Source organism: Nyctibius grandis, chromosome 3, assembly GCF_013368605.1.
Source record: "Nyctibius grandis isolate bNycGra1 chromosome 3, bNycGra1.pri, whole genome shotgun sequence".
NCBI lineage: Eukaryota > Metazoa > Chordata > Aves > Nyctibiiformes > Nyctibiidae > Nyctibius > Nyctibius grandis.
The window spans coordinates 75,434-87,858 of NC_090660.1; the positions used below are offsets into that span (position 1 = coordinate 75,434).

A 12,425-nucleotide genomic window follows, 5' to 3' on the forward strand; every position below is an offset into this window, starting at 1 on the left:
TCAGTCAGACTTAGGATTTGATCAGCTTGGCAAAAAAAAAAAAATATAATGTGCCGGTGGGATACAATTTACCAGGAATAGTTGTGTTCCCATGAGCTGCACGAGGCTTTCTGGGAGCGGCAACTTGCACTGGCAGCAAGGAACGTGGGAGTTTGTAAACTGAGGAACATTTGTGTGGAAGAGTAGTGCTCTAGGCCAAGGGACTGCAGCGGAGTAATTGTTGTAGGATAAATTCTTGCCATACTCAACCACAGCTGAGAACACGTGTGCCACCCCAGACCTGGAGAGTTTTGATATGAGCCAAAGATGAGTGAGTCCTGAAGTCCACAAGGAACTCTGGTCTACATAGTTGTTATCCAGACAGCTCTGGCTAACTGGTGGAAACTGTATTTGCTCTCTTCCTTAAATGCTTTGATTTTATACACAACATTAATCTGTCTATGGCCAGATGCGTACAAGCTCTGTTGAAAATCATTGGATTATAGCGAAGCCAGGCATCCTCCTTTCAGCTACTTCCTTATCCCTGCTCTGAAGTATGAAGCCTGGGAGATATTAATCACAAGGAAATTAATTTTTTGTAGACTTCTTAAAAAAAGCATTAAAAAACATTGAAGAAATGTTACTGTTATGTTACAGCTTATCTCTAATATTAAAACTGAAACCAGCAGTAGTTTACTACTTGGCTGGGAAGCGCAAGAGCACTAGAATAGGTGCTCATTGTAGGAATTAGGAGTGTATTCCTCCGTGTGTATCTCAAACAAGGTAGTGCCAAGCTTTGATACTGATACTTTTCATAACAATTAGGGACAGATTCTGGTCTCAGTAATGAACTATTCTGGCTATAAAGCAGTGTGATATATCTGAATTTAGCCCTACAGGGATAATGCTTATTTCAACTGTGCCAGGTTGAAATGCTTTTAAGACTGGAAGATGTCAAAGGCAGAAGATGACTTTCATTAATGTACTCAAGCTCTGGGTGTTCAGTGCCTCTTATAACATTCTTCCTGCTCATGTGTCCGTTGTCCTCTAACGTCACTTCTGGATCACACGTCCTTTTCCCACCAGATGCCATTTTTACCTTGGATTCAGACCCTGCTCCTGGCATTGACTCTTGTCCCTTCTGTAAAAACTTATGTTGGCAGGAAAATGCAAGTAACTCTATATCATTAGTCTTACAGGAAAAAAAATCACTACGGTTTTCTTCTTGCACAAAAGTGAACTGTGATGGGGGAGATGGGACTGCAGTATGGACCATTCCTTCCCTTTATGCGACAAATGGAAAAGGAAATCCAGGGACAGGAGGACCTGGGAACAGACCCTTTACAACTACACAGCGTGAAAGGCCAATACTTAATTGTCTGGTGACTCTTCACGGATGTCTTGGTAGTTTGACACTGGTACACCACTTGTACTGACTTAGAGGGCTCAGAAATCAGTCCTCGATGCATGCCCTGTGCACATGGCTCACGGGGGACTTCGGCTGCTGCCATATGTGACTTGTCCGTAATTCTGTCCCTGCTTCTTCTGTTTCCAACTGTCTATGGTTCAGCTCTACGATGTAACATGTGCAACTCCTACTTACTCAACAGAACAGTGTGTAGTCAGTCACTGTCAAAACAGTTTTTATTTCTTTTTACTCCTGTTAGCTTTACAGAGACAATACAACTGAATTGCAAGGTTGGTGCATTATTAATAGCTCATTTGCTGACTTCCCCACAGAGAATAGTCCCCACTAGTGTAAGACCTGGCCCTTGTTCTTGTTGAACCTCATGCCGTTGGTCTCAGCCCATCAGATGTTCAGATCTGGGCTGCCAGGAAGGAAAGATACACTGCCTAAGAAAAAGGCAGCTTGTGCCCCAGAGCTGCTTAAAGAAAGCACTCTGATAAAGCCTGAAGTCCCAGCACCTACATTGGACAAGTACCTCGTGCTATGCATGAGCAGAGCATTCAGCTGAGACAGGAGCAATCCCATCTGTGTAAGGCAAAATAGAGTAAAAGACATCAGACAGCATCAGCCAAGTGCCTTTTTTAAAGACAGTCTTTGTGTGTCAAAGTCAGTAATGACATTCTGAGTCCCAACAGAGCAAATAATCCAAAATGAGAAGCCACGTGAGCCAGGTATGAGAATATCACTTAGACATAAGGCTGCCATCTAGAAATGCTGGCCTATATCATCCGAGCGTCAGTCTCTCTTGGGCAAAAACTGTGTTTATTGGTAAAATTTAGTGAATGCTATGTTGCAGGAAAGAGAAGTACTTACATGATATCTAGCTCAGCTGGAGATGAATCCAGTGTAAAATCTTGGGCTATGCCCAAATGTATAACTGAACTGTGAAATGGCCCTTGCAACACAGTGTCTTCTGCCAGTTCTGCCACGGTGGTGGATTTCCATTTATCAGTCATCCTGGTCTTTATTTATACAATGGCCACCCAGGGCCAGTGGCAGGATAATGGCTGTGCTCCTGTTTGACGGATTAAAAGGGCAATAGAAAGCTTAAGCAGCTTGAAGTTACTCACAGGTTTTGTACAGCTTTAGGGCAGGAGCATGCTTAGTAAAGGCTGACCATTTCTTTCAGAAAAGCTCTTTTGGGAGAAGTTTGGTGTGTTTGCACCTGGCCCCCTGTAGATGCAAGATATGAGTAAACCCTGTGAGAGCCTTACTCATGCCTTCCATCGTCAGCTCGAGTCAAGAGTCTTCCAGAGAAGGACATCAGTGTGTTGTTTTATTGGCCGTAACATGATAACCACCATATTTGTCTGTTTTTCCAGAGGAAGGTGTACTTGACATTTGTTAAGAATAAGTGAAAAGCTTGGGAAATTTTAGTTATTTGATCAAAGCATTTAAAAATAACTACAAACTGTTCAAAATACTGTGCTATACCAAGTAGAAGTTCCTCTGATATATATCAGGCATGAATGAGCCACCAGAATGACAGATTTTGGAAATGCAGTGGAATCTGTCCTGCACCAACTCAAGAGTGTAGGTCTTTGTCCCTCAGAAATATTTGGTAAGGAAAGATACAGTTACTTCATCTTGCTTTTTCTACCTTCCCCAAGCCAAATTTTTCTTGCTCCCATTTCCCCCTTTTGCAGGGCTACTCTCTGGCTGCCAAAATTCTGCAGAATTCCCTGCAAAAGCAACGTGCATCTTGGTCACTGGCTGCCCAAATCATCTTCACCTGATGCTGTCTGTAGACCTGTCCCGAGGCATGAGTGTGCCTTGGCTTATGGCTGAGAAGATACCAGAAGTTGTTGACAGGCCTCTGGGACAGCAGAACTTGCTGTTTTGCTCAGCCTGTGGGAAGCTGGGGAGTGTACAGTAGGAAGGCATATAAAATTCAGAGTTTGTTTATAATGTAGATAAGCATCTGAACTGCCAAAGTTTAGTCTAATTTTAAAGCTCCTTATGCATTATGCAACTCTGCTCCTTTTCAGTAAAATGCAAAGTTACAATGGAAACCACTTTATTTCCAATGTGTGTAATTTCCTTCTTTGAGGAACAGGAGGACAAAATGTCCTCTTCAAAGTCTGGTTCATTTTCTGAATCACTTGGCACATTCATCTTCTGCTCAATATTTGAATGTACATCTCCATGGGTGGGCATGCAGTTTGCCTCTTGATCTTAATTTTGATCTCCCTGGTTTTACTCAGATTTCAACAGGGGACATTTTTCAACTTCCTTCTCCTGTAGGAGATTCAGGATGTTCTTTTCATCCTGAAAGGAAAGCAGGGGTGGTAGCTGGTGGAAGCCCATGCCCAGTGCTCCTTAAAGGGGTTCCTCTCCCCAGGCCCACAGAGCAGGGCAAGGCCTTGTGCTTCAAGCCTCACGGTCCTGAAATGTGCTGATGGGGGTTTTGGCTCCTCCTTGCACCCCCACAGCGTTAAGCTGCCTCTACTACTCAGAATCCAGCTTGGAGTTTGAGTTGCTGGATCTAGACTATTTTTTAGAGCACGTGCATTTATTTTTTCCTGTTTTAGCTAACCTAATGTTTTTGATAGAATGAAATGTATCCATCCCCCTTTGAAGATGAGATGCACGTCTCAGATTAATACATGATGTAGAATTACACCAGTAACCCACATGAGCAGAAAGAGTTGGGGAAAAGCTCAGAGGGGGCAATGACTCAGGAGTGAGGAGGCTCGGGTCAGTTCTCTGCTCTCTTCCAGCAACTTGCTGTGTGACCTTTGGGCAAACTACTTCACCTTTCCATGCCTCTGACTCCATCCCTCATCTTTTTATTTTATTCCTTCTTTCTTAGACTTTCAAAGTGCAAGGGCAGAAGCACAGGCCTACCATGAGCAGTTTCGATGTAAGCGTTCAATACAGCTTTAACACAAGGAGGCAAAGATCTGGCTGGAGGCCTCCTGTAGGTATTTGTTAGCATGGTCTACTGCAGCCTGTGATCGGTGGATGGCCTCGCTGGATGAGGACAGGCAGTGTGCTTGCTCAAACTCAACCGAATTTCTCAAAACACCTGCAGAAGAGTGTGTTTGCACCCAGACACATCCTGAGATGCACATTAATTTGCTTGTGTGGTCTGCTCTGTCGTTTGGTCGGCCTTGCTTCTGGGGAAGAGCTGGCGTGGCTTTGTGATGGGCCCACCTTCCCACTCTGCACAGGGAACTAGCCCGCTCACTGGTCTGGTGTGCTGGTAATTCTGACTGTAGATGTATTTCTTCTTTCACTAATGTAATAAAATACCAAGCCATTCTCCTTCCCAAATTCAATTTGATTTTTCTTCTGAGGTTTCTGCTGATACTAGGCTCTAATTTCCCCTGTTTTAGCTATTTAAGAAAGGAAATGAGGTGATCAAGTGGAAATTAGAGGCCACAATGTCTCTGAAAATATTTCAGTGTGTTGATTAGAAAATTAGAAGAAAAAATTTCTTGCACTGATAACCAAGCACAGTAAAACTTTGGTTCAGAAGAAATTTGTATGAATGGAGGATGCAAAGATGGCTTTAGAAAAAAGCTTAGCTTCAATTGGGTTATGTTACTGGGCATATTGGTGTTTATCAACATGTCTTTGCTTCAGGATACAACTTAAGCTTTAGAAGACTTCTAAAAATTGATGTGTTTAGTAGCATGGGGGGGAAAAAATCCACTCCAAGAGGATGGTTAAAAAATACTATTATATAAAAACACCTGTCTAGAAAAATGAGGTGAGGGGCCAGCAGACCACTGCAGGCTTGTTGTGTCTTTTCCTCGGTCTTCAGCCCTTTTGACAGGCGGGTGCTGGAGAGGGCACGTTGCTGGTGGAGGCTGCTGCTCCCTGCAAGCCCCACAGCCCTCCTGGTCTGTTTTTGGTGAGCAGATTTGCCCAGGGACAGGACAAATGCAAGACCTGTGGGAGAAGTGAGCTCCCCAGATCCTTAACTGCATTTTAAAACTTGCCTTCTTCCCAGCTGTGGCACTGCAGCTTTTCTGTCAGGGGTGCAGCTCATGAAGCGCTGTCCTGGGGAAGAGACAGGAGAGGAGAGGCTGGGATAAGGGTGCTGAAGGGTGTGTGTTCCCCAGGGGAGGGGGTACAGCCGCTGGAGCAGCAGCGCTCCCCGTGCTCTTGTCTCGGTGTGCGGGGAAAAGGCGTTAAGTACCCCTGCAGAGACGATGGCGCTGGCGGGAGGGCTGCAGGCCTGAGGGAAGCGGCAAAAAGGAAAACAAGGTGATTTTTCTGCCTTCACATCCATGTGCAGCGTGGGGTGAGCCGGGGCACCTGCCCGGAGCCGGGCTGCGGGCTGCCGTGTCCCTGCGGGACCAGCTGCGGGGGGCCGGGTGCTGTGGGTGGGGGGCGCAGCGCCGCGCCTCGGCCCGCGCCTGCCTGGGAGGAGCGCGGTGAGGGCGGCGCGGCGGCCTGAGGGGCCGGGGCAGCCGGCGAGGGCACGGCCTCCGCCGGGCCCCCCGCGGCCGGCAGCCACCGCCCCGTCCCCAGGCGGCCGGGGACGCCGCCGCGCCGGGCGGGAGGTGGTGCGCTGAGGGCCGGGCGGGAGGCGGCGCGCTGAGGGCCGGGTCGGGCGGGAGGCGGCGCGCTGAGGGGAGGGGCGGGCCGGGCCGGGAGGCGCTACCGGGCGCCTGCCGCGGCGTGTGGGTGGCTCCAGGCGGCCGGTACCCAGCGACAGGCGGCGGGGGGGAGGAGGAGGGAGCGGCGGGGGGGAGGAGGAGGGAGCGGCGGCGTTGCGGGCGTATCAGCCGGTGCTGGACTATGTTGCGGCTCGGCGGGCGCTGACACGCCGGCACAGCGTCCTCCTGCCCGCCCTCCCATCGGCTGACAGGCGGCGGGCCCGGAGCCGCGCGTGTGGGATGTGAGACGAGCCCTCGCCGGGGGAGCATGAGCTGTGCCCAGGCCGGCATTGTCCAGGTACGAGGGGCTGGTGCCGCCCGGTGAGGCGGGGCGGGAGGGGGCTGTCAGCGGCCCGGCCGGCGGGAAGGGCCCTGCCCGGGGCCGGCGGCACCTGCCCGGCCGGCGAGCTGCGGAGGGGCCGGGGGTGTGCGCTGCCGTCCGCGCCCGGCTGCGCGGGGGCCGCCCTTGTGCGGGGGAGCCGGCCGGCCCGTGCGGCAGCGGGACGCCGCCGTGCCCGTGAGCGGTTCTGCGGGCAGGGAGCGGCTGGGGGGGTTCGCTGTCTGCGGGGCGTACGGGCCCGGGGGTCACCGGCTCAGCTGCCGGCTGGATTCCACCAGCGAACAAATAGTGTGGAGTTACGGTGAGCGACGTGCCGGCGAGGGGCTGGCATCGTTTGGGGCGCGGATACGTGCGATGAAGAGTCCCGCGCTGAATTCTCCGTGGTTCCGTCCCTTCCCTGTGACAGCAGCAGCCCCCAGGTTTGGTTCTTGGCTCCTTGACAATGCAGCAAAATGTAAAGCACAAACTGCCTTTTTCCCCTGCTCTGTTGCTGTGAGCCAGCCTTGTGATTTCAGGTGTTGGTTACTACCTTGTGTTATTATGTAACTGCATTTTTTTGTTAGCAATTAAATAAAATCACTTATTATAAGTGTGCTGAGAATATTGCCTGTAGCATTGTCAAATACTGCTTTTTTCATTTTGCACCTTCATAGATAGTGGGTTTGTACTGACACAGTCACATACGATTCGTTTTGTTGTCTCTTGCATCGTTTCCTATGTGTTTCTCTATAGTTGCAGAAGAAATTACTTAGCCTGGGTTTAGATGTTTGCATCCTGCTGTTTGGAGCTGCAGTGGTGCCTTTTTTTTTTTATGCTGCTCTCAGCAGAAGTGCGTAGTAAGGCTGTACGGCAGTCAGCGAGGCTGTGCTCCTGCCCACGTACTTACCGGCTCTACCTGCCCATTTTGTGGGGCACAAACAGCAGTTTGCTGTGTGAACAGGGCAGCGATCAGGGGCAGGGTGCTGCTGTGCCAGCGGTGCCACGTAGCAGGTGGTCAGCTGTGCCTTCCTGATTAGCGCTCATACGAGGATTGCAGTTATTACAGTAATTCATTTTAGCTTGGGGATTCATTTTGGAAATTTGGATTTTCCACTAAGAAGGGATTATCATTTCTCTGTGTAGTACGTGTGTTTTATGAAGAAGTGGAGTACGGTATGTATCCTGGCTCCTCTTGCTGCGTCTGCCTGTCTCTGACATGCACACCACTTTGGACAGCAGAGGTGTAATGTTGATTTTCATGCTGGAACCAGAAGTAGATGTAAAAAGCAGCATGTGCTTAGTCAACAAACTCCACTCATCCTGTCAATGCAGCCTCACTCTAGCGTGTGGGGGCGGGGGAAGAGTATCTGTTCTTAGGGAGCAAATGCTGGGTCTGTTTGCTTGTTTGAGGAGGGTGAGCGGGGGGTTAGCTCAGAACAAGGAGGGGTTGGTCAGACGGCCAGCACCTGTGAGGAGCGAGCAGCGTGCGAGTCAGTGGTGGATGGCATGTCGCATCACTCGTGTGACAGGGACGCTAACGTGTTGGTGACTTAATGTGACCTGAGCCTTGCCCTCCTGACCTTTTTAGTATCAGTCTGCTCTTTCTCATCAGCTTACTCTTTTGAAACCAGAGCATGAGCTGATACACTCAGTGACTTTACCAGGAACTATCAATATCTGAATGTGGCGGTGATTTATTTGAAAGCAAACTGTGTACACGTGCTCAGAACATCCCAAAGAATTGATTCAAAATCCATATGCTCAGTTGTTTAAATGCATTCTGATAAACAATGTGGTATTTATTGTATTCCAATAAATAACTGGCTAAGACTTGTTACTGAAGTGCATCCTTGTGTTTCACGTACGTGGCACGCGATCTGGCATTCTTTGCGATCGTGAGATAATCCCTGTGAAGCTCCGTGGAGTTTCTCCTGTGTTATGTCTGATGTTAAGTAGCGTTCATTCAAGGTAATGCTAAATCCTTCTCCTTGCCTCCTTTTGAGTGATCTTCTTACAAACAGTGCAAGTACTCGAATAAATAGCGCAAGCAGAATTTAGCTTATTAGCTGCTTTTTGAAATACTGCAAAAGATGTGGCTGTGGTGTAGTGGAGGGGATTCAAGCTGCGAGAGTGGGGGTGTCGAATAGTTGGTGTTGGGCCAGGAGCTGTTCTAAGACAGAGGTTGGGTTACCTGTTCTAAAGTTGTTGGAAATCTGTTTTGTGGATGGAGGCATTAAGGTTGCCCCTGTGGTTTCAACTCTGAAAGCTGCTTTTAAAAAAAAAAGCCCACAAGACAACCTCCCCATTTCCCCCACCACTTAAGTATGTTGCAGAGTTCAAACAGAAGGGCTTTTAGTAACCAAAAAAAGCAATTACTCCAAAGTGTCTTAGTTTGTGATGATGGACTTCGTTGGAGAATGTAACTTGTCTTCACCATGACTTCCCTTTTGTTCTTTCTAAGTGTCTCTCTGGTCCTGAGTCTTATCTACTTAGTTTCCCCCAAACTTATGGGTACGGGCAAGATCTGGCTTCAGCATGCACAGATCGTGGTCTTTGTGAGCCTCTGTAGAGAGGGGGAGAGCTCAAGCCTTACACAAGTGCTGTGGCTCACTCTCCTCCTGTTCTGTGGAGGGGATGCTTGCCAGCCTAAGCCAAAGTATACCTTAATGAATGCCACCCAAAGCAGTTTCACCTGGTATCCAAACACACCTGTGGCTCCATGAGTGCCTCACACCTGCAGCTGTCGTGACTTTCCAGTGTATAGAACCAGGAACCATCAGTGGACTGGGAGTTACCGGCACCTCAGATGCTCCCTGGCCTCTGGCAGCACCTGCGCTGCTGGGGATGTTGTCGTAGCATCGGCTGTTTCCCTTGATGGGCTTGTGGAGTAGCTGCAGGATGGTCCTGCTCCTACCAGTTTGTGTATCTGCCCATTAGCGTGAACAGGAATTGCGACGCCCCCTTTTCCTGGGGATGTCTGCTGTTTGTTTACGCTCAGTGGCTTTCTCTGCTTTGGCCATAAGGAGATGAGTCAGTTTTGCTTCTGTTTAAGGCTTTTTTTTTTTTTTTTTACCAATTTCTCTTGTAAGATTTCATGTGCTGCTGTGATTCCACAATGGCTGAGTGGCAAATACTGCAGGGGATTGGTTTAATTCCTTAGAAATACATTTCTAATGGCCTTAGATATCATGAACAGTAATTCTAATAAAGCTTAAAACAGGCTAGATCTTACATACTTATGCATTTGTCCTAAAACACAGTGATATTTTGGTTTCTGATGATAATCTCAGGAGGGTGGGGGGCATGTAACACAGGAAAAATGAAAGCACAGCCAGTGGCAAAGGGCAGGCTGAGATGCCACCTACTCCAATGGATGTTTTCCAGTTGATATTCGAGGCCAGCAAGATCTTTAGAGTTAATTTTCGTTACAGTTAATGAATGGTTGCTAGGTAGCTATATAATGGGCTTGTGAGTCAGTGTTGGAATTTTTGATCAGCTGTGCCATGGCGAGGGTATCCCCTTGTCAGTTCTGAAGTAGGAGGTTTAGGTTCCTCAGGCAGGGTCTCTTCAGGAGGTGCCGGGACTGTCTCTTGGCAAGATGGTGTCCTCATCTCAGATGTTTGTGGGTTCACCAGAATATGGACTGGTAAGACTGGTCTAAGCTACAGGCAATATAGGCTGTTGTCATGGGCGGCAGACTGCTGGGGGCAAGAGGCTGGCTGTAGCCCCACAGCCTGCTCTTGCTTTTGAAAGAGGGAGGAGGTGGGTTGAGCAGGGCAGCAGCTGAGCCTGAAGCAGGTTCCCCTGCTGCAGTACCTGTTGCAGCTCCTGTTTGTCCTCTCCCTCCGGTGGCAGCAGCAACAGAAGCCTCAGCTCCTCAGGACTCTCCTTCCCTGACTCCACTTTGTCACCTCGCCCTCCTTTTCCGTAAGTTAGAGCAGCCGAAGCTGGACCCCAGCCCCTCATCCCGCTGTCCAGAGCGTTGCCTACAATGCAGGTAGACCTGGAGATGGCTTGGGGCTGGGGGGGAGGGATGCAGTGAGCTGTTCCTGTTAGACCTTAAGCAGGGGGGGAACCCTGGTGCTTTTGTTTGAAATATTGAAGTAAATGATGGGCACGGTGCTCCCCAGGGACCTGCTGCGTGCCATGGCATGGCGAAGTTCTTGGAGGACGGGCAGCACCGGCAGCGTTCCCTTGCTGCAGAGCAGGAGGTCTGTGGGAGAGAGCCCAGCACAGCAGTCAGGACGGCTGTTCGTGAGACCTTCGCTGAGGTTTCACTTTATGCATTTAGCAAAACAGGCTCACTCTTTCACACTTTCTAGAGATTTTTATATTTCTCTGCAGATGCTTGTAGGACACCAACATTTGTTTGGTTTGAAGCCCGAATTAAAAATCCCAGCCAATGTCTAGAGGCAAAAGGGAAAAAAAAAGACGTTTGTCCCAGAATTAAAATCCATTTAAATTTGAGAGATGTTAACCCCTGAAATAGTGGTGCAGTATAGAATGTCTCTTGGACTGAGTCACTTGTGTTCAAAATGGAACATGCTCTAAAAATAGATGGGTAATTGCTTCAATATAGTCAATATGGAATGTAAAGATGACTGACAGAGTGATTTGTCATCCATCTCCATAGCAGGACTCATCTGGGAAGTCTGTGATGTTGAAGGCACTTGTTTCTCTTAGCACCTTTTAAAGTAGTTTTGTTAATGAGCTCTCGAACACCAGGACTGAAATCTGTCATGTGGTATAATTAATTTTTCCATACCGTAGGAAAATGTGTGCCATGTGCACCTTCAATTACCAAATCAGGTTTCTCAGGTCCTGAAATGCGTGGTTCAGCAGGCCTGTTGTAAGGGAGCGGGGGAGCATGCTGTTCTTGTGATGCCAACAAAGTGCTTTCACACATCTCCTGGTAAAACTTAGGGTGGCATCCAGCAAGCTTGGGAAGATCTGATGTTGTGCTGCCCACTGTACACTTTTTGCAGAGGGGGAGACTGATGGATGCTCCTCCCAAACATGTGTGAGCAGAAGAGGTGGAGCAGGAAATTGCTTTTCCTAAGGGGAAGAGGAGAGCAAGAGAGGGGGAAAGCGTGACGAGATGGTCATACTGTATGCTGGTGAAATGCCTGAGTGCTGGTTGTGTGGAGCAGATGGGTCAAGGAGCTGTTCCCTGGGTCTTAAGTGGTGCTGGGACTGTTTCTTCCCTGAAACAAACTATCCTGCCAAAGTCTATCTCCTTGGCAGAATGTGCCTTGTATGTTGTACAGACGTTGCTGAGCTGGGTAAGAAGCGATGAAATTGGGGATAATCGAGCTGGCTGCCTGCTGTAAGGCACTTCCTAAACCATTTGAACTGCTGTTCTCCTCCTAGCTGGACACAACAAATGGGGGGGGGCGGCACCTGCCTGGGCATCTGTGGGCATGCTTACGAGTGCTTGACAAACTAGTGGGATGGATGGGATCATCTGATGTCCCGAGCTGGTCCTTGGGCAGCTAGATGCTTTCCCTTGAAACCTGGGCCCTGTCAAGACGAATAGTGTTGTTAAAGTAGGAGATATTGTCTTGTGCCTGTATCTTAATGCAGCCTCAGGAAAATGTGAACTTAGAATTCACATTCTAATGCAGAACATCCATCAAGTGTCTTTAATGATGTGTAAAAAGAAAACAAAGTTATGGGAGAGGCCTTAGGATTTTTAATATAAAAATATATATACTTTTTTGTGTGACTGCATGGTTGCCTGAAGAAGACAAAGACAACAACAGATTTATTTTCTGAAGCAGCATCTTGATGTAAATAGCAAGGTTTAGTTGATACATGCTTAACCTGAAAAGGGGGGAAAAGTGGATGAAATGTTTAATCTTGGAGTCAGAACACATGTTTCCAAGATTATGCTGTTCAAGATTCGTTAAAGGCCCATTACCCATTAAGTTGTCTGCTGCCTTGGTTACGGACCCATGGAAGCTATGTAGAGGTTTAGAGTGAGATCTTTTCATGAACTTTGAAGTTGCTTAATTTGGCTGCACCGTGCCCTCAAATGGTAGTCAATGTG

General features: G+C 48.4%; 1 protein-coding gene across 4 annotated transcripts in view; it reads left to right on the forward strand.

The window, feature by feature from the left end:
* Window positions 1-12,425, forward strand: part of HECW1 (HECT, C2 and WW domain containing E3 ubiquitin protein ligase 1) — a 257,027-nt gene that overhangs the window by 46,664 nt on the left and 197,938 nt on the right. The window contains exon 1 of one of the 4 annotated variants that reach the window (XM_068396193.1): window positions 6,306-6,355. The exons of the other annotated variants lie outside the window; for them this stretch is intronic. Within the exon in view, the coding sequence (XP_068252294.1) occupies window positions 6,326-6,355 (30 nt within the window). The 5' untranslated portion in view covers window positions 6,306-6,325. Of the gene's footprint in view, window positions 1-6,305; window positions 6,356-12,425 lie in introns of those variants that run through there. 4 annotated transcript variants of the gene reach the window in all.